At 36.6% G+C, this 22,917-nt stretch overlaps 2 protein-coding genes across 3 annotated transcripts in view; one reads left to right on the forward strand and one right to left on the reverse strand.

Annotated features, from left to right (window-relative positions):
• The first annotated feature begins 1,732 nt into the window (after nucleotides 1–1,732).
• Nucleotides 1,733–15,627, forward strand: LOC107695791 (complement C1q-like protein 4). Its single transcript, XM_016495836.1, has 2 exons — nucleotides 1,733–3,216; nucleotides 14,647–15,627. Exons 1-2 carry the CDS (start codon nucleotides 2,674–2,676, stop codon nucleotides 14,824–14,826), a joined length of 723 nt encoding a protein of 240 aa, XP_016351322.1. The 5' UTR covers nucleotides 1,733–2,673; the 3' UTR covers nucleotides 14,827–15,627.
• A 4,686-nt stretch (nucleotides 15,628–20,313) lies between these two features.
• The window catches only part of zgc:153867 (myosin light polypeptide 6), a 6,632-nt gene continuing 4,028 nt past the window's right edge, over nucleotides 20,314–22,917 (reverse strand). The window contains exons 3-6 of one of the 2 annotated variants that reach the window (XM_016495837.1): nucleotides 21,786–21,929; nucleotides 20,992–21,165; nucleotides 20,756–20,833; nucleotides 20,314–20,498 (exon numbers count right to left, since the gene is read on the reverse strand). In XM_016495837.1, the coding sequence (XP_016351323.1) occupies nucleotides 20,470–20,498; nucleotides 20,756–20,833; nucleotides 20,992–21,165; nucleotides 21,786–21,929 (425 nt within the window). In that variant the 3' untranslated portion in view covers nucleotides 20,314–20,469. The remainder of the gene's footprint in view (nucleotides 20,499–20,755; nucleotides 20,834–20,991; nucleotides 21,166–21,785; nucleotides 21,930–22,917) is intronic. The other variant, XM_016495839.1, reaches the window with a different exon arrangement.

Here is a 22,917-nt window from a genome sequence, read left to right on the forward strand (position 1 = left end):
CCCCCACTACCACCTCCACCATTAAACTTTAAAAATGCAGATGTGTGATTAAGTCTGACGGGGAGGCAGACTGGATGAGTTACAATTAATTCTCAATGGATCTGTTACCAGACCCAATATTTAAACACTAGCATTAGCCTTCAAACTGACTGCAAGGTGCTATGCAAACTCTGTGTGAATGTGTTCGTTTAGCCTATTTTATATGGGTCAGTTTTAATGTTGTATTGACATTAAAAAAAATCCATCATAACAGACCTATTTGTCAGCTGTTCTAGGTCTATGTAATATATCTGTTAGTTTGTTGCTGATAGATTTTATTCAATAATCCAATTTAGATAGAGAAAGAGAGCGAGGGAGAGCACAGTGGTCTCAGTGTCTTTCACTAATGAGCTCTGAAAGCTAGAGAAATCGAGCCACACACACAATGGCCTCGAAAAGTCACAGTGCTCCATCTTTAACCCAAACAGATAGAGTTCCCCAGCCTTTTTTTCTGTGTCGTCCACAAGAGTTTTTTGTTAATAAAATGGCTTGTTTTTAAAAGCATTAGTCAACATATAGACTGCTGACATGATAAACGATTAACATTTACACCACTTTCCCCCATTAAATGATGAATAAGTTGGAAAAACACAACGGTTGTGTCTCAAACCAAGTGTGCTGCTGCCGAGTCAGCCAGCGTCTTTGGGCATCGCACGCGCGTTTTAGGTAGGCAGCTCAGTGCCGTTTGAGACAGAGCCAGTGAGAGGAGCGAGCGAGGACGAGATGGGATGGAGGGATGGAGGGAGGAGTCGACCGGATGGAAGAAAGGGACAGTGTGAGTGTGTGTGGAGTGAAAATCTCACAGGTGTCGGAGTCAGAAGTCCAGCGCTGTTGCGGTTTTATTATTTCTCTCGACAGAACGAACGACAAAAGCGGAAGTTTAACTCAGGCGTGCAGTCAGTAACAGTCTGTGGAATAAATAAGGTCAGAAGTGCTGATAGCCGCAACTTAATTAAGTTAACTAATCTTATTTGACTGGTTAAAGCATTTAAAATCGTTATTCTGCGATTCAGTCTCTTGTTGGAGTAAAGAGAGGAGTCTTCGTCTGCTGAAGATGCGCATGAATTACATTCAGCTTTAATTTGCTCCGGAGCTCAGCAAATGAAAGGACAAACATCAGAGGAAGATTTTTAATCCTAAAGATCTTCAATAAACATTGAAGTGAAGGTAATTTGTCTCTTTAATGCCTTTGTTTAGTGTACTTGAATTTGCGCACTTGTGTCATAGGCTACTTTCACAGGTGTTATTTCGCGCGCTTCACTGAATGTATAAAAAAAATATTTTTATGGTATTGATTTAATAATTGATTTGTTTATTTGTGCGTATTTCTCCTGATTAGGACAAACATTTTGCAGCAAAAACTTAATGCCAGTTGGCCACTATGAAAATCAGTGGTCATTCTGATAGATAAATAAATAAATATGTTTTGTGAAAGTGAGAAGTGAAAGTGACGTGTGGCCAAGTATGGTGACCCATACTTGGAATTAGTGCTCTGCATTTATCCAATCCAAAGTGCACACACACCGTGAACACACACCCGGAGCAGTGGGCAGCCATTTATGCTGCGGTGTGTGTGTGTGTGTGTGTATACATACATAACATGAAATATAGCCTTCACAAATTTTTCTTATTGTCTTTTTGTGTTTTTCCTCCTCTAGTTCTGTTTCTGTGGAATTTTCCCTGCCCCGCCAGAGCGACTACAGGGGTCTTCCATATATCCCTTAAAAAACAAATAATAATAATATTCTGAAGGATCAATACATTGTGGCTCATCAGGTTTTGATGCAGGGCGTTGGACAAATTTCATTGTGCGGGATCAGTTTATTTTGAAATGTGGAACATTGGATGACAGATTGTTTTGGCACATCTTTTAGGTATTTGGTTGAATTTTGTTTTGCAAGCAGATAACTTTGTGATTTCGTCTAGCCTCTCATGAACTGAATTTTGCAATTGCTCAATTGCACATCTTTTGTTAGGTGGACAGGAACTTTGAAGTGGAAAAACCAAAAACAGTTCATTTTTGTTCACTTAATGCAAAAGAAAACCTCAAAGCATCTTCTGTGTATTGGAGAATTCATTGTATATTTAATGTTAACAAACAAGGGGATGAATGAAAAGATCCGTATTGCTATTTACAAAGAAATTCCAACACTTTAAAAACACCATATTGCATTGTATTGCTAGTGTTCCCAAATAATAGGTGACCATAAGCTGTGTTCCCGTAATCATCTTTCTTAATCATTCTTTTCCGTGCCACACCTTTCTGTTGCAGCCTCCACTGTTCCTTTTCATTCTTCCAGATTTTCCTGTGGCTCTCCACTCTGTCCTACCACAAGTCCCATTGCACCCTCTCCTTTCTGTATGCTCCACGCTCTTCTTGGTCTCCTTGTCTCATCCATAAATTCATCTGCTATCCTTCTCCTCACTGGCCTTATTCCTCTATAGATATCTGTGGCTCTTTGGCTGTTATTTTGTACCCCAACATACATTTGCTTTCACACTTTAGCGAGTTTTTCTCCACCTTTCACGCTGGCGGGCACCATTCCATCTAAAGGAGAGGAGGACTTTCTAACGCTTGCTGCCTCCCGGCTCAGTCGTCGCAAGCGTGTCATAGGAGCAGCCGTGGGTGTGGCCATGGTTCTGATTCTCCTGGTCACCATCCCTTTACTGGTCCACACCACTAAAGGAGGAGGAGCCGGCAACGCAGGAAGCCATTATGAAATGCTAGGAAGATGTCGGATGGTTTGTGACCCCTACACCACATCTCATGGCCAGGAGCTAACGGCTGTTTCACCCGCACCGCCTGATTTTCCAAACCGGAAAGGGAAATCTGGGTATCGGGGACCTCCGGGAATACCAGGACCACCTGGTCCACGAGGACCACCTGGAGAGCCTGGAAAACCAGGTCCACAAGGGCCCCCAGGTCCTGGGCCTGGTGGTTACGTGCCATCATTCTACAGCCCTAAGGTTGCGTTTTACGCAGGCCTGCGCAAGCAACATGAAGGCACTGATGTGCTCAAGTTTGATGATGTGGTGACCAATGTTGGCAACTACTATGAGCCCAGCACTGGAAAATTTACATGCCCTCTACCTGGTATCTACTTCTTCACATACCATGTCCTGATGAAAGGAGGAGGTGGGACCAGTATGTGGGCAGACCTCAAGAAGAACGGACAGGTAAGAATTTATCATTGTTTGTGGTTGAAATGAAATCTTTGGCTCAAGGAAAATTCACCCAAAAATGAAAAATGCTGTAATCAAATTTTGGGGAATGCATTTTGTATGCATTTGGATGCATTTTGTAAGAAATAACAATAATTGATTATTATAATATTAAATATTATTAATTGTAAATAAATAAAAAACTTTCAGCATGTTTAATCAAGGATAAAACTGGTAATACGTGTATGTACAGTATGTGTGTGAGTTTGATGATGTGGTGACCAATGTTGGCAACTACTATGAGCCCAGCACTGGAAAATTTACATGCCCTCTACCTGGTATCTACTTCTTCACATACCATGTCCTGATGAAAGGAGGAGGTGGGACCAGTATGTGGGCAGACCTCAAGAAGAACGGACAGGTAAGAATTTATCATTGTTTGTGGTTGAAATGAAATCTTTGGCTCAAGGAAAATTCACCCAAAAATGAAAAATGCTGTAATCATTTACTCACCCTCATGTCATTCCAAACCTGTATGACTTTCTTACTTCTGCAGCACAAAATGAAGATATTTTGAAGAATGTTTCAACTGATTGGTCCATACAATGGAAGTCAGTGGGGTCCAAAACAACACTGAACCTCACTGATTTTCATTGTAGAGACAAAAAACGTGAGACATTTATCAAAATATCATCTTTGTGTTCTACAGAAGAAAAAACATGCATACAGGTGTGTAATGACATGAGTGTGAGTAAATGATGAAATAATTACATTTTGGTGGCTTCATTATAGACATTATGTGTGCAGTCAAATGTAGGAAGTAGTTTCTTCTTTCCTCAGTTCACTATATTGAGCTTCACCACTAAGGTCAACTTCATTTAGAGGAGTCAGAATAGTTGGATTATGAGCTTTTTTTCTTATTAAAATTCCTATTAAATTATATAATTGATTACCACCGCACTAAATAACATGGAAGCAAATTGGACGCAGATGTATTGTTTTGCAAGGCTGACCAGGAGAAGACTAAAAGGAAAATTGTGACGTTAATATCCTATCTGTTTGTCCAAACTATCTCAGTTGCATTGCCATATGTTTTGACAATTTAATAACATCATATTTACATCTCACTCATCACCTAAAAATGTGTCATACGACTCAGCAGCCAGAGCTGTCATGGTATGGTCTACTGCCAGTTAAATAATGAATGTACAAAAAATTAAGTTTCCACATTTAGTCATTCATTGATTCATTGACATTAATTAAAGTCTGAAGGCAGGAAATGAGCAACACAGGAAAAGGTTTATCTGTAGAGTTTTTAAGTGACTGTATGACCTTTGTATATCAAGACACACTCTTGGACCTTTTTATTTGACAGGCAATCGTAACATATTCTTTTATGAACAGTTTTACCCAAGCACACTATAAATGTTTATTTGTATTTCACTGTGCAATGAAAGCCTGGTGTTATGTTGTAAAAAAACAAAAGAAACAAAACTCTGGTTTAATATAGTGGACCACCTGTAAAATTGATTAGAGACATAGTAGATTAAATTGGTCTGACCTGTACAGTTTTGTATTATCATGCAAGCCTGCTTCCCCTGTTAAATCATTCATAACTCTTAGATTGAATCCCCCTGCATGCTATACTCGCCCCCTTCTATTGCATGTTCATTGATTGCTCATTAATTATCTTTTCGGTCCACTCAATTACATCCATTTCGAGCACATCAGGTGGCACTGCTTCACTCCTCTGTAGGACCAGAAATGTAATAGAGAAATGTGTGGGTTAACTGCTCACTACACCAAATAAACTGCAAATGGAATGACACTTCCCCAAGCACCTAAAATACAGTTAGCAGTCCATTTGTGATGCTCCATTTTTGTAGCCTTTAAGATTTTAAAGAGCTCATAGGATGCTGATTTGTGCAGTTACCTATGGAAAGTACAGCGCATGTAAAAGTGAAAAGGATGCTAGATTGTTTTGACAGATGCTGAGAGACTGGAATTCTCAGATGTGCCATCTGAAAGCAGACAATGGTCCGTTGGGATTAGGAGGTTTATGTTAATTTGTAAAAGGTTATTTTTGAATGCTGACAAAATGATGTTCAAACAGCCATGTCTATTGAATATTATAGGCCAATTTCCGAAACACAGAGTTCACAGAAATTCAAAGGCTTTGGAGTGGAGAATCACCATTGTGCAGTTTTACTCATGAATGGATGTAGACTCTTCTACGAATATACATATAAGGGTGTTTCTTCAACTAAAAGCACTGTTAGGTAAAATTTTATTAATACATGTTTTCTCTTTTTCTTTGTGTTATAGCTTATGAAGCAGCTTCATGCTTATTCGTTAAGAGATCACAATTTCAATTCAAAATCCCATGTGAAAAAAAAACTGTGCCACAGATAGCTGTCCTTTCAGATTTTGCTACACCAGTAGGTGGCAACAAGTGATTATGAGTGACTCATTGAATCACTCATTTCAACTGATTCATTCAAAAACGTTGATTCATTCAGAAATAAAACAAGTAACAATCTTTAGCAGCAAGTTAAACAATTATTTAGTTCAGATTAATAAACATTTGTAGTGTTTCAGTGGTCTGCATATTACCTTAAAATGCTGAATATTTTATGTAAACTTTTACTATAGGCAATTTTTGATTTACATATTTGTGTACATATTTTGATTCACATACTTCTTTTTGTTTATTTTTTTAATAGACTTAAGAAAAGATATCTTTTTGTTAGGATTTTTCACTGAAATAATATTTTTCTTCAGAATCATAAAAGAATGATAATCTGTATTATTATAAAAAAAAATTTCAATACATTTTTTATTTAAAAAAATTCTAATGCCTTTATGTATAGAGTTTATTGCTTTACCCTTGGCCCAGATCCAGATGTTTTCAACATTAAAATATGAAAATCCATCCTAAAAATATTATGTTTTTAGAACTATGACCTCAAATAAGCTTGATCATTTTAATGCTTATATTTTATATTGAACATTGTTAGTAGACAAATGAATTAAACTAGTGAGAAAAGTGTGTTTTAAGGGAATTGAATTTTTAAAAGCCCACATCAATAAAAGTGACTGTCGTTGAAGAAACACTCACAAATATGTAATTTTACAGGAGAATCTGTAAAGGAACAAGACCAAAATAGAAAAAATAAGCAGTGAAATATATCATAGTTTTTATCCTTCATCTTGAAAACAAGTTTTGACACAGTCATCTTGCATCTTCATTGTTGTGGCCATGTTCAGTATGGCACCCCAGTGGGCGGCTCACAAGCTCAAGTGCACAAGTAAATTGTGAGACAGACTGAGAAGGACGCAAGGGTAGCCATGACAGTTAAGAGTATGGCAGAATCACCCAGGCTGGTTGACAGAAAGATCAAGGAAGGAAAGGAAGATAGATGGCTTAATAGAAAGCTGCAGACAGTGGGCAGAGAGACGAGACTTCTGGGAGGCTTGTACGCATGGACAAAAATGAATACACAGACAGATGGAGAAGCACCAAACATGTCATGGTTTGACAGGTTAACAAGGCATCTTAAAGATAAAAAGACTGGATCCTGACATTAGCATTTGTTTGCTAATAATGACTGTCTGTGAATGTTAGGGTGCTAATTTAGAGAAAAAAAGTATCTCAGGTATCCTCTAGAGTGTGGCATGCATGTTGTCGTACCTGGTTGCAGGCCCGTGTGACCATCTGGCTGATCATTGTCTGTGCAGTGGTTTTGACAGATAGTGGAAGCTGGTCTCTTGATACCGACTGGTGCCATTGTGATGGTCTGCTCGTTGTCGGACCTCAGACGTGTGAGGCTAAAGTGTCGCAGGAGTGTGGTGAGAGTGTCACTGTTGAATGATTGTGAGTTAGCACTCTTTGGTACCACCTGAAATGGAAATGATGTAGGTGGATAATCATAGAAAGGTCACAGGTCAGCAGGACTAAAAACTAAAGAATCTTTGATATCATTTAAATCTGTCTTATAGGGATGATGATTCAATTACAGGACTTTTTCTTGATTTTAGAGAGAACGTTTTTTAAAAAACAATAGATTATATTCAATTTTCATTATGTTTCTTTAATGACGTTTTTCCTATATATATATTTTTAAAAGGTCAAAATTTGACAGCTATTTTGGGTGTCACACACCCAGACTTTTTGACTTCCCCTCTGTTTTACAATTTCTACAAGTTAATTAGAATTTGTAATTGACAATGTCAATAACTGTTTTATTGACAGTGTACACTATATATATATAAAAAGAAACATATAACAATATATATTTGAATATATAATATATACATTATAACACATATCATTTGTTACATCATTTTAGAAAAAAAAATAGGCTTTCGAAACAATGTCAGATTTGTTTATGGTGGAAATGAGATGTGACAGGAAAATTTAATTAAGAAACAATCCATTTCTGTTTATTTTTATTTTTTTAAATAAATTTAAAACATGTCACTAACTAAAGAGTGACCCATATTTCACTGACTTTTTGTTTATGTTTAGTAAATTTTTTTTGTTTATCTGTACTTAAACTGTACCAATATATCATAGTAGATGAATGTCATTTTTTGTTACAATAATTCATTTGTTGAGTTACAGATGGAAAGGATTAGTGGTGTGATCATAATAGTGGCCTCTTCAATATTTAATGAGGTCATCTTCATTTTTCTTGTAATTAATTTGGTATATTGCACACTGAAGGAGATTCATAATGAAATTTCATCATTGTGAATTTAACCACTGTATCACAGCATCTGCTACAACCGAAGGGAATTCTATACGCAAGAACAGATTTTTACTTGTCAGATCCCATCCCAGTGTCGTTAGGGTCAAAAATCGCACATCAATTAATAATAACTTCTCATTTTTATTCTGTATAAGTCCTCTACTGAAGGAATAACTGCATAAAGGTCTATAAACATATGGAGAGATTTGTTAAAAGGATTTGATGCTGCTAGCGTTATTGGTGGCGCTTTTATCGAGCTTGTAGAATTATGGTTTGTTTGCCTTAATGCTACTGCGAGTCAAAATATGACACCAGGGTCATACATGATCTCTGATTTAGCATCTACATGCTTCTTCCTCATCATTAACGTGCTGTGAGCTGTTAATCTTTTAATTTATGGTCCCTCAGCTTCGATGTAGGTTCCCAAACCTTAGTTTGAACCTCTGTTCAAAGTAGATTAATCTACACTCTGTCCTTTCTGTTGCTTAATCGTTCCACCATTTATTTTTCCCCCTTTTCACCTGTCACACGCTCTTTTAATAGACCTCCAAAAGGTCGAGCTCTTTCACACGCTAGTGTTAAAAATGCCATCGCCTGTCTGTTAATGACCAGTACCTGCTCTAATAAATGTCTCCCAGTGCAGTGACATGTACATAGTCTGGTAGAAATATAATGAGTGTCTTTGGTCATCTCTAATTGTGGTGATCTCTAATTGCACGCCTTTTAATTGACCATATGCACGGAGCGTTCTTTAGAACTTCCGCATAAATAGACCAGCTCATAAACTTCCGGTGAAATGCCATTTGATGTTGTGGTATATATAGGTAGAGACTCTTGAGACCCTCACAGAAATCTCTCCTGCCTCGTTCTTGTCAGAAACTAAGAAACAAATTAATTGCAACACTGTAAATAATGATAACTGCTGACAACTAAATACTACCGTTACTGTTTAGGCTAATGTTAGCTAGCTAGCGATGCTATCTCGTAAACAACACACTCTAAAAAATGCTGGGTTAAATACAACCCAGTGCTGGGTAAAATAGGGACAAACCCAGCAATTGGGTTGTTTTGACCCAGCGGTTGGGTTACTACCCAGAAGGTTGGGTTAAACATTTAACCCAACCGCTGGGTCAAAACAGCCCAGCTGCTGGGTTTGTCCCTATTTTACCCAGCACTGGGTTGTATTTAACCCAGCATTTTTTAGAGTGCACCATATTGATAGTCAATAACTTACCTTCATAGTCTTGAACACATTTTTAAAACACTTATAATATTTTAATTTTATTTTTATTTTATTATTTCTCAACTCTACAGCTTTGCAGTAAAATTCACTTTAAAGTTTCACTTTTCATTCATAAAGATGACCTGAAAAAATGTGCCAAAAATGTCTCCTGGCGGAAAACAAAGACTTTTAAGATGAAATTATAATGAAATTACCATTATAACCAGTAGATGACAGCAGAGGATCACTCATTAGCTCAGTTGCCATTTCAACTCCATAGTTTTTTTCACGTCTTGCTTTTGGATTTATTATGAAATTACTATTAGAACAAATATTATAACAAAGTCTCATGTCATTTAAAAAATAAATAAATAAGCCCAGACACCAACAGCCTAGAAGGGTAAATTATTTAAATACTTAACTAATTAACTACAAATTAAAGTTCAGTTATTAATGGTATAACAATTAAATAATAATCCATTAAATATTTTGAAATATTTTTAGATTTAATTTAAAAACTAAATTTTTAAGTTTTATCTTTAACTAGAAGCTGCTAAATATATTCCGCCAACAGACTTGTTACTGCTGTAGTTTTGTTACTCTGAACTTATTCTGAATCACTTAATGCACAGCTCTGAGTGGATTCACTCACTTAATTTTTTACGCTCATGTTCATTCCACAGAGGTCGTTCCTGTAACTGTACACGTGGATGTTTGGTCCTCTTATACAAACAAAACTTTTCTTCATATTGTGAATGGATTATGTAGAGAAACCGAGCAAAGGGCGCTCCCGTTATAGCACAGTTGATTTTGACAGTTGACCGGAAATGCTGGCTTATCTAAAACCAGGAAGTAACCGTGCATATAGTCAATTGCTAAATAGTTTTAAGGGAAATCATATAAACTGATTAAAAATAAGTCAAATGGAATGCATAGGTGACATACACATTACATTTTACATGGTGTCACTTGTTAAAGGGATAGCTCAACTAAAAATGACAATTCTGACGTCATGTATTCACACGTGCATGAGATTCTTTTCTTTCTTCTGCAAAGCATAAAAGAAGATGGATGTTTTTTGAGTCAATGACAGTCAATAGGGACAAATGTTGTTTTGAACCCCAGCATTTTTCAAAGCATCTTCTTTTGTGTTGTAATGGTTTAGAATGACATGAGAGTGAGCAAATGATGACAAAATGTACATTTTAGGTGAACTAACCCTTTAACCAGTTGATTATATCCATACAGTGATTGAACCTATGTTCACAGAGCTTGTAACCGCTGTTATAGTGCGCACTATTAGTATTAGTATGCAATGCCACGCTTGTACAGTATGCCAATTAAGCATAACTCTCTTAAGAAGCGAAACAAAATTGATTCTCCCTTTGAGGCAAAACGGAGCTATTCAATAAAGGTTCCATTTTTTTTTTTTGCTTAAGTCTTTTCCCTCCCCTCCCATGTGCTCAGTCCCTTAGGTAAGTTTAAGAGCTAGTTTTCCATTGTCTCCGCTCTAAGAGGTCTGTATATCTCGGAGAATGAATCCTGTCAGTTTTATTACCGCTGGAGCATGGCACCACTGATAAAAACAAGACTTCATATACCCTTGCATCTTGCTGCTCTCACAAAATAGCCTTGCTTGATCAGACTGTTATCCGAACCTCCCCCTCCTATTTTCTCCTTAAACCCTTGTCTTTCTCCTCGGCTCTGGTTATGTATAAAATGCTGCCGCAGATGTGCCCCCCTCCATCCTTCCCCTCCCTGTAATGAAAAGGTCTGGCAGAACAAGCCCCCAGCAGGCCCGAGGGTCCTTGCTCGCAGCCGGCGCTGAGATCAAGTCAGCGTGGCGTTTCACAAGTAGTCGGCTCTCATGTCAATATCCATCTCCAGTGCAGTCAACGGTAATCCTAAAATGCCTCTCTCCCTCTCCCTCCAAGACAAGCTTTCATATCACTTATATTTGATAAATGCCGGGAAGCATCTAACAAGCGCCCTTTGTGGGAGATGTCTAAACCCCGGGCGCTCAGATTCAGTGTAACTGATCCCAAAAATACAAGATGAGAATCAATGGAAGCGAAGAAAGGTCTTAAATGGTCTTTGCCGGATGTCTGCTAATTAAAGTGACCGCTCGCGTTGTCGTATCGAACACAGGGGTATGCCGGAGGGAGAAACTGCCCCTTTGCCCACTTAGCCAAAATAATGAGGGGAATGACGTACACTGTGCGTTGATAGGGAGAGGAGGCCAGGCCGTCACTGTCAGACGTGGAATGATGTGCACACCATATTGACCCCCTCAATTTTATGGTCTTTTTATTTTATTTTCTTAAGTCATTGTGTCATTGCAGTAAAAATAATTCAGATGTGACATACTTTGATGTGTACTATAAAGAAAATATCATTGTTGCACTAGCTGGTATTCACATTCAGTCACACATACCAATGACAGCATTCATTCACCCACTCAATATTTAGATTATTGACCGGTCCACTGTGTAGATCACTGTAGTGTGGGTGTTAGATCTGGATGTGAAAGATTGTGTAGTTGTTTCATTTTTTTTTTTTTATGTGAGATATAGTTGGAATAGGGGTTTCTCCAGGGACTGGCAACCCAACACAACTGTTTGATGCAAACTGAACAGGGACAAGCCAAAAATGCTGTTCACATCACACATCAACACAATGAATATCTTCAGGTGAAATAATATGATTGTTTACACATCTAAACTTCCAGCCATAGTAGTAGTAGTAGTATATTCATTGTGATTTGATTAATAGATTTAATTTAACTATTATAATTAAAGTAATAAATAATATTTGTAATAATACCTATTATTATTATTATAACAATCATGATTTTATTAATATAGTTAATTATTATAATTAATATGATCAATAATAATTGCTATTTTCTGATTAATAAAACATCTTTCATTATGATTTTTTTGACTACTACTGTTATCAATAATATTCACAGTTAATGTTATGCTTTTTATTGTCATAAAATAAAATAAATATTTTAAAACTCAGTTCTTATAATGAACACTTAAAATAACCAATGTAAATCCAATATTGGTTGATCACTGGTCATTATAGTCACTGGTTATTTAAATTTATTATTTTTATTTTTTTTGCAAATAGAGTCCATTTTGAAGCTGCATGTCTCTACACATGCTTGTGAAAACGTGCAAGGGTATTTTTCAAATTGCAAATGACAAATATCTATCACTGCTCTGCAAAATCAATTTAAAACTGATATATTTGTCCTACAGTGCTGCATTTTAAACCTCCCTAACATCATTATACAGATTGGTATTCAATAAAGCATCTAAATGGCGGTAGTCTCCACTCAGGACATTGTGCAGACGTTGACAGTATCGTGATGGTAATGGAGTGGGGCTATTAGATTACAGATATGGGAAGGAGTTTATCTCGGTCTGGGGTCAGTGTGTTTTATGTGGGCTGTGGTTGTGGGTGTTTCTCAGGGGAATAACACACCCAATAAAACAAGAGGCATTTGAGTGAGTGATGGCATGTTATATGAGGATGTTTACTGACACCATGCATATCATTGTATTTTTTTCCTAGGATAGACTCGCTCCATTTATTTAGGAAACCTGATAGAGATTGAGTGGCTATAACACGACTGAGCAAAATGCCTGACAATCATTGTCTGTCATCTGACACCTGTCTTCTAAAACATTACCCTTTTTTTCTTTTTAGAATACTTGAGCTAAGATACAAAAAAATGATGATAAAATATCACACGGCTAATGTCTAAATTGTATTGCAAGGATATGAAACTTTAATGCAGTATATTTGTATCTGTTTTATCACAGGTATTGGTCCTTTTTAATTGCATCTTTATGCAGGAATGTACGTCTGTCTGACCACATGACTAATCTCAATTTAAAATGTTAACAAACAAGTTTCAGATCCACTGCTGGGAGTCAATACGGCTGATCTCTCAAGCAGAATTTAAATGAGTTCAAATCTCCAGTAAACAGTCTCATTGCGGTTTGCATGATACGTGTGCTTGTGATTAAATTCAGCAGGTCAATATGAGGAAGGGATATAGTACAGATTTAGCATTACCCATATAGGTCTAGCTACACGATCCTACAGTAGATAAATAGAAGAGACTGAGTGTGACTGCTTTCTCAATTGAGGTGGAGGTCAGCAGGCTATCTGCAGCCCCATCCATTTAACCCGACCAGCCCTTGTCGGAGTATCATTTAATAATGACTCCATTCCACTGCCATAGAGATGATAAAACAAGGCCTCTTTCATGCAAGAGAGCATCTGTATGTAGAGATATGGTTATAGCGCAGTATTTTCCAACCTTTTTTATACCTTCACAGCACCAATTTATCTACATTTACCAGAAATGTGTTCCTTTTAAATCATATGATACATAATTTCATTTAGCTTTATTAATAATATATAATGTTAATATATAATCCATATTAATTAGTTTAATAGTTTAATGTAATAATTAATCTATCTATCTATCTATCTATCTTAGTTCTGTAGAACAAAACAAAACCTTTCCAACCTGGAAACGGTTTTATAGTGGTTTCTGCCATTATTGTAAAAAAGCATATAATCTGTAATGTGAAAAAAAAATCTAACTAATTTTTTATTTCCCTAAAAAGGAACTGGAAAGATCATGAAATCAATTATAATTCCTTATTTTTGTCTATTAATTTAATTAAAAAATGTGTAATTATTATGTTTATTATTTTTAATAATAAAATATATTTAATTATTTTTAATTGTTATTTTTTTCTACTTCTTCTTTAATTAAAAATAATCTTTCCAAGCTGGAAATTGTTATGGTGTTTTTTAACATTTTAAAATGCATATGGAATCTGAAGAAAACAAAATTGAAAATTGTTTTCCTACAAAGGAGAAGGAACGACCTTAAAATCAATTACAATTCATTATTTTTGTCTGCTAATTAAATGTTTTACATTTAAAATTAAATTTTTATTATTATTAATATGACAAAACGTCAAATTATTAATTTGTGCTAATATTAAATTGTGTCTATTAATTTCCTTTAGTTCTACAGGTTTAACAAGTCCAAATCTTTCCAAGCTCATAATGGTGTTATAGTGGTTTCTGTATTTATTTTAAAAACATCAAAAAACATGCTTATTAATTTCTCCTCTCATATATGATAATGAAAAAGTCACTGAATGCAGTCTGTGCTTATTTATAATAAATTTCACTGTCAGAAGTTGTTGCGTCATTTTAAAAGCTCCAAATGTCACACTTCATGATGTTGTGCTTTAGTCATATTTTGCTGTTTAGTCTAATGATCATCACTAAATGATTATAAATATTTTTAGTGCTTCGTCTACATTTTAGTATCATTCAAGTGTACTGGAATATTGGGAATCTAATCTGTAAATTGTTGCGATCTGCTCTGTGTCCTTCCTCTAACCATGGCTTCATTTCTCCCGTGTGTGACAGGTGAGGGCCAGCGCTATCGCCCAGGATGCTGATCAGAATTATGACTACGCCTCCAACAGTGTGATCCTGCATTTAGACGTAGGAGATGAGGTCTGTGTGCAGCTGGACGGAGGGAAAGTCCACGGAGGAAACACCAACAAATACAGCACGTTCTCTGGTTTCCTCATCTATGCTGACTGACCTGCTCATGATGCTGCTCTACACACTCAAATGTACTGTGTATGAACACACACACACTCATACAGTTACGTACACACACCGAACAGGCTTGAAAGAAATGGACATGGTTTATACAGAGCAGAAGGGCTTGAGAGACATAACCGCAACCAATTCCTTTCATAAGGCAAGAGAATATGTGACACGCTGTTTGTATGTGTGTAAATTATAACTATCATACATTATACACTACTCCCAAACTTAAATTAAAATGCATATAAATATATGTCTATATCTATCCTGGACAGTGACACACTCATATTTTCATGTGTACTTGTTAGTGTACTTGTCTCCATTGTGTGTGTCAATCAAAACCAGATATTCAAACTCACTAGTCAACATGCTTTATGGTGAACTGAGCTGCATTTACACATGGCTGGACCTGAAAGAAAATCAGTGCGTAAATGTAATTTTCACTCACTAGACGGAGCCGTAGCGCAATACGGGCATGTATATATGCGTGCACACACGTCGCAGGGCTAGTGATTAATCTAAGTCTTCCTGTTCAATTTATTTGACTTAAAGTGACTGCTTTGGTTGTCTGTGTGGAATTGGAAATATGGCTAATGCACGTGGACACACAGGAGTGTAATTACACACAATGGCTCACTACAACCAGATAAGATAGATTTCCAATCAGTCTAAAGAATATGAGCCGGACCAGAACATTGATGTATTGATTTAGGCTAATAAGACTTGACTATTCAAATTTAACCAAATACAATGTTTTAATCACACAAATAAATGAAATGAGTTTGTGCTTTTTAAAGGGGAGGATGTTCCCTTCTGTGTAAGTCTGATAAAAGAGATTACGATATAAAACTCTACTCTGGTTTGAAATCAAAATCAAAATGTTACACTTGACAAGGAAGTATACATTTTATATCATATCAGCATTATGTTACAGAATTATTTACACAGAAATTGTAGATTTACTGATTTTCAATTTAAGAGAAAATAGGCAAGCAAAATTCTAAGAAATTAATTTAATTTCTGGCCACTAAAAGAGAATATATTTCAAATGTAGCATTTCTACATCACATTTAAGAGAAGGAACGTGGTGGTCAATACACTTTCACAGTGATCAATGAGTTTGTATGTATTATATTTTAGAATATGTTTTTATAGAAGTTACACATTTATAAATCAAGCTTTATACATTTTTCTGTGCTATCAAGCCCAGTAAGGTTGCTATTTCATGAGAAATCTCATCAAATAAAAAAGGCCAAAGGTTTGAATGATAAATCTGAAAAACTGTGTCCCTAAACATTTTAAATTGGAATTTTAATACAGATTCATAACCTGTATTGATACATTTTTCTAAGAAATACAGCATGAAGGAGTTGTTGATCCAAGTCGTGCCATGTGCAAATACACTGATACAAATAACATGTCAAAACACCAAAAACATTCCCTATTCATAAACAATTCAATAATAAATAATATTCAAATATCTCTGCCTCATTTTTATGTCACATTTGTACAGCTGACTATACAAAAACCTTGCAGCATGTTAGGTGAATACTAAAATAACAATATATATATATAAATATGGCAAACATTATTTCTGTCATGTATATTCTCTACTACAATAATTTAAGAAAAAAAAAAAGTTTACCAGACAGTTCTATTAATGAAAATTCAGTGTCTTGGAGAGAGACAAAAAAGAAAAGAAAAACAAGAACAATGACATGAACAATACTAGGATTCTACCTGTGCATGTCAGGGCTAAAACGAAGAGAGAATCCTTTAATTAAAAGCGAGAGGTAATAACATTCCGGCCTTAAGGCTTTGGTGAATCTGTAGCCTGTGGGAATGTGTGGGGGATCTCGGCGTGTCCGTGGCCAGCCTCCTCGCGCTCTCCTGCCAGATTCCAGTTGAAAGTTAATTGGACAGGGAGAGGTCTGAGGCGGCCTGCGCTGAGGCCCATTAGTGATTCCCCTGTTGAATGCAGAGCCACGAGGATCACAGACTCACAAATAGGCAGATTAAAATAATCAATACACTTCACTTGCCTCCAACACATTCGCACAAGTGCGCACAGAAACAGACCAGCATGCACATCCACACAAATCCGCGCAAAATGAATTCAGTAATTAGTGGAGGACCTATTCACCACTGGTCTATGATACTTGGCTCTCGCTCGGAGAGTGTATGTGCCGTCTAATGAGGGGGAAATAGTTCTGACTGCTGCCGAGCGGAGAGAGAGAAAAGGTCAGTGAGCTGTTGATGGGATCCTCTCGGCACACAATGCATCATGGGGTATTTCAGCACACCCAAACAAACCCTCAAATTACATCTTATATGATGTTCTTTTACCTATAAAAAAATCATGACTTTTTTTCAATAGAGATATATGATCAGTTACAGAGATATATATGACAGTAATACAGACAGACACCTGCAAAGCCTTTACAAACTATACATGTCATTATACAAACAAATAGATGGTTATTGAGACAGCATTATGAAAACCACTAAATTTGATTAAAAAAATAGGATTATTACAATTATTAATAAAAGTTTTATATATTTTATTTTTTTTTCTGTGATGGCAGAGCGATATTTTCAGCAGTTATTACTAGTCTCACATGATTCTTCAGAAATCATTCTAATATGCTGATTTGGTGATCAATAAACATTTTTATTATTTTTATGGAAACAGTGATATCTCTTTTTTTCAAGATTCTTTGATGAATAGAAAGTTTAAAAGAACAGCATTTTAAAGAATTCAAGATTTATTAAAAAAAGTCACTTTTGAGCAATTTGTTTGAATAATTAATTTTCACACACACACACACACAAAACAGTATTAGACGTGCCTTTATATAGACAGGTAGATAGATTTTTGTATTAATGAAAATAACAAAAAGTAATTTCTTTATATTATTTCCTAATGCTCCTTTGTTTTGCCATGCCAATTGTTAATCTTCAAATGTCCATTGAGATTCTTCAAATTAAAGGAAAAACTGCAGCTGTAAATTCAGGTGAGCATGAAAAAAAGCTGGTTTCTAAAACCCACTATATGCCTGTCTGCCTGAGATTTGCCCTTATAAGCAATTGAGACAAATTAGTCCCAAAGACACTAAACATCTTAGTGCCAACAATGTTTACCTTTAATTTAAATCACTGACCTGAAACCAAATAGTGATAATTTGAATTGCATTAGTCTAACTGCAAAAGAAGTTCCCTTCAGACAGCTTGGTTTTTCCAATTAACCACAATCAATTAAAAGATACTGGTTGGGGGGGTGACTTTCAACAAGTTCAGCTTTCATCAAAGTGTAAGAACACTGCCATCTATCTGCAAACAGGAGAGAGGCAAGTTCAACTGGACTCAAAGCTCTGTACATTTAGGGAACATATTACAACCATTTTTTTCTACAATCTTTAAAACAAGACTCTGGAAGAATCTGAAAGTAAGACAAACAAGTAGTGTCTGTTTAAAATGTACTTTATTGGACAGTGAGAACATTCCAAGTTAATTAAAATGTTATTGCATTTCCGATTCATAATTTCTCCATTTGAAAAAGGTAACTTATTTCTGAAAAGGCCAAAAATAAAAGTCTGGCCAGACACGACATTTCTACTACAGCACAGTCCAGCAGAGATGCCTGAGGATACATTGGATATTGCATACACACTGCTAATGTCTTGCATCAAGAGGTTTTATTGCAGACCAGTCGGCACCCAAGAGATCTTTTTCATATCGCTTAATGGTTTGAATACCACAGGACAGGAGGTGGACCTCTTGGAGAGTCATATGGGAACTTAAAGAAGATAAAGGCACTTCTAATAATAATAATACCCAAAATGAGTGCAAACTAGGGGTGTGCGATATATATTGTCTGCGATAATATCGTAATTGTTGTTTTAACGATGTGCGATTTGACATTATCGAGTATTTTGCAAAAACCATTCAAAACATCCCTACAGAGCGCACGCATACATTACGTGAAGTCTAGACTAGTGCGTGTGCATTTAGAGTGCGTTCTTTCACTGCACAATTCAGTCTATTAAAATGCATTTAGAATGATCACAAATTCAAGATATGATGGCAGAAAATGTATACCACTTCATATAGTTATTCAATTTCACACGAAGAGTGCCGTTTTTCTCCAAAAATTACCATGATTACAAATGTGACATTGAATTCAATAAACAATAAGTTAATTAAGAGACTTACGTTTTAGACACCATATTGCTTGTTTTTGCTCTATTTCGCCAACAAAAATCATCCCGAATACAGCCACAGCGCTGTTTTGTGTCTCTGAGCAACATGACGGTGTTTCGTTCCTGAATGAATCAACCGTTTAAATGATTCGGTTCAATATATAAATAATTTAATAAATATTTACAAAATATATAATTTTAATAATAATAATAGCATCCAAATGCCCTTCACATAACCTCATCGACCCTTGAAAAATTGCCTTTAGCCTGCGACTTTTGCTGTAGTTGGAAGCCGTTCCCCAGTTGTACTCGTTCATAAGTGGTGAGAAACAGGGTGAGAGCAAGATCATGGCTAGCTCCTACTAAACCACCAGCTCAAAGATTTAACCAGGTCTAGGATTCAAGAAAATGTTAAAGTTCCTTCTGGTTTTCCTCTACAGGGCAAGAGTGGAAACAGTTTTATAGCACAGCTACAGTAATGAGAGATCGTAGAGTTGAGCTATGGATCAGCCTCCATCAGGAAAAGGGAGAGAAAGGTCAGCAAAAACAGCCAAACCACTGCAATTTGATTGGTTAGTTCATAATAAAAGCAACCACACTGCTTGGTGAGCACAGGGAGGGAGGGAGCTGATATCAAAAGACAAATCTAAGACTGAATGAAATGCTTTTCAAAGCGGTACACCCTGTTATGCTACAACCCTTGACATGCGCTCAAGTCTGAAGCAGTGCAGTTGCCCTTTCGCCTCTGAGAGAGCATGCTGCAGCCAGGGGCCTGAGGAAAGGCTGCTGCAGAGATAGGGAAGAGTCCAACCATATGTCAAAACCTTCAAACTACATCCAACCAGGCTTTCTAGCTCTAGACGTCACATATTGCACAGTTACCTTTTGCATGTATATATTATGTTGAATGTAGCAAAATAATAAGGTGTAGACCAGTGGTTCTCAAACCTGTCCTGGAGTACCCCCAGCCCTGCACATTTTGTATGTCTCCCTCATCTATCACACCTGATTCAACTCATCAGCTCATTAGTGGAGACTGTAAGGCAGGGGTGGGCAAACTTGGCCCTTCCAGGTCACTTTCCTTCAGAGTTTAGCTCCAACTCTAATCAATCACACCTGAACCAGCTAATCATTGTCTTCAAGACTACTAGAAAGCTACGGGCAGGTGAGTTTTATCAGGGTTGGACCAAATTTCTGCAGGAAAGTGGCCTGGAAGGGCCAAGTTTGCCCATCACTGCTGTAAGGTGTGTCAGATATAGGGAGACATACAAAATGTGCAGTGCTGGGGGTACTTCATGGAGAGGTTCGAGAACCACTGGTGTGGACTATGAAATCACGCGCGTCTGAGAGCTTTAACAAAAAAGCCTGGATGGATTGTTGCTTCACGTGTTATAAATGTTGAGGGCAGGAGGTAGACGTACACCCGAGACATCTCTCAGCCAGACATGATGTGGCGAACAAAGGCTGTGGAAGATCAGTTACAGTTACGGCATGCTTCAAGATCGGTTTCTCGCTAAAAGAACTTGCATATGCATATAATGTTTTCTTCCATTGTGGTGCATAAACGTAATACATTCATACAATCATGTAATTCCCAGCACAATGATCTATTTTGTATTCAAATGTACTTTTATTAAGTTGTACACACAAACTACTAGGCTCGTAGAACAGTGAGTGCTCTCATCATGAACGTATATGCATAATCAAACTCAGTTGTTTACCTTCGTAATTGATGCAACCGTTAGCATCTTCGTGTCCGGCTAGAAGCGCTTCTACCTCCTCTTCGGTCATCTTCTCTCCTATAAAGAAAATAAATAAACCCATGTATAAATGTTTCGCAATTAGAGCACTACATACCAATACACCATAATTTTCAATTCAACCATGTCTAAATTCAGTGGCCTAGATGTGGAGGAGTGGGCTATAAATATCTTCTCGGGAGACCAGGCCGGCTTACCCAGTGTGGTGAGAACATGGCGAAGCTCAGCACCCATGACTGTGCCATTGCCTTCCTTGTCAAATACTCTAAGCCCCTCCACAAAGTCCTCAAACGTGCCCTGGTCTTTGTTCTTAGCGATGGCCTGGAGCATGGGCAGGAACTGTTCGAAGTCCAGCAATTTATGGTTCATTTCTGAGGAACAAAGAAATCTTTAATCAGACAAGAAAGCATTTATTTCCATATTATCCAGGAAGAGAGAACTACTACTATAATTATCATAGTTAAGCAAAATATTACTTCTTACACAAATACAGGGCTTAAAAATAATGATGGGCTAGTGTGAAAGAGTTTCGGGTCAGTTGAGATAACAGCCCAGTGCTGTTGTCACTACATGTTTTTATGCATTTAAACACCCTTTTCAATAGTTCAACAGTTCAGCCTTTCACTTCACAAAACCTTAACTGATAGACTGGAGTCACATGGATTATTGTGATGTTTTTATTCAGCTCTTTGAACTCTCATTCTGACGGCACCCATTCATTGCAGAGGATTCATTGGTGAGTAAGTGATGTAATCTCTTTTTTTATAAATTAATATATGCCACTAAAAATAAAGTGTATATTTTTATTGTGAGGTCAGAAAAATATTGGCAGGGCAAGCACAAATCTGAACAACCAGCCGAGCAGATAAAAATTCATACTGTTGAGCATTGAAATATCTTATTCTATAAAATACAGAAAGAGACAAGATAAGACATGATATTAAGGCAATGATTATACAGGTCAGCCATTATCCATAGTGTCTTGTCCTACCTTCTGCCTTTGGGTTGCCCAGGACTTTGAGAACCTCTGCATTAACGGGATTCTGGCCCAGCGCGCGCATCACATCCCCACACTGACTATAGGTGATCTTCCCATCTCCCGTCCGGTCAAACAGAAGGAAGGCTTCTTTAAATTCTGCAGAGATCATTAAAGAAATTCTTGAAACAAAATGCTGGGAAACAAGCAGATAACAGGAAAAAGAGAAGGACAAAATACATGCATGAAAAAAAGAGAAACTGAAATAAACGGTGATGACAAATAAACATGGTTGATTTTAGTCAGCATGAAAAATAGGACAAGATATTATGCTTTTCATTGTAAAGATGTAATGACAGGCCATTCCTTTAAATAATCTGACTTAATTTAAAGAGCCCAATGGATCAGCACAAAGAGAAATACTGCACCAGCCATCAATATTAATGCCACTCTAGACTATTTTCTGCAGTCTCTATTCAGGTTAGATGTGGCAAGCTAAATGACCACAGCAATCTTATCCATTCACATTAGGTCATTATATACCTCAGTACTCAGACCTTTTGATCAAGTTAAAAAGCTAGTGAAATATTCAAACACCCCAAAAAGCTAATTAAGCAGAACTTCAGGCAAACTTACTGGCACCAAACTACACCATTATTTAGTACACACTATCTACAAATACTTGATTCTGAACGGTCTTTTATGTATGTATGTATGTATGTATGTGTATATATATATATATATATATATATATATAGAGACCAAAAATAGGAAAGTACTGAAAAACTGAATGTTTTATTTATGCGTGTGTGTAAAACATTATATGTAGGCATGGGCCGGTATGAGATTTTGACGGTATGCTGAACACAATATATTGTTTTTGAACAACATACAGAATATTAGGAACAGTAGAATTTGTTTATTTTTTCTTTGATTTGTTTCCTAATAAACACTGCTTTAATATGAACTATACAGAGATGAGATGAAAAGAATATACCACGTAAACTTTTCTGAAGACAGTCAGTTCCCCTCAGAAACACATTCATATAAACCCCCAAATCAATATTGTATTGTGTAAGTTTCAGGGGAAGCGCCTTAAGTTCGGCCATCCTACACACACGTGACTGACCGCTCGCTCGCACCAACA

Source organism: Sinocyclocheilus anshuiensis, unplaced genomic scaffold (assembly GCF_001515605.1).
Source record: "Sinocyclocheilus anshuiensis isolate Anshui unplaced genomic scaffold, SAMN03320099.WGS_v1.1 scaffold234, whole genome shotgun sequence".
NCBI classification, from domain to species: Eukaryota; Metazoa; Chordata; class Actinopteri; order Cypriniformes; family Cyprinidae; genus Sinocyclocheilus; species Sinocyclocheilus anshuiensis.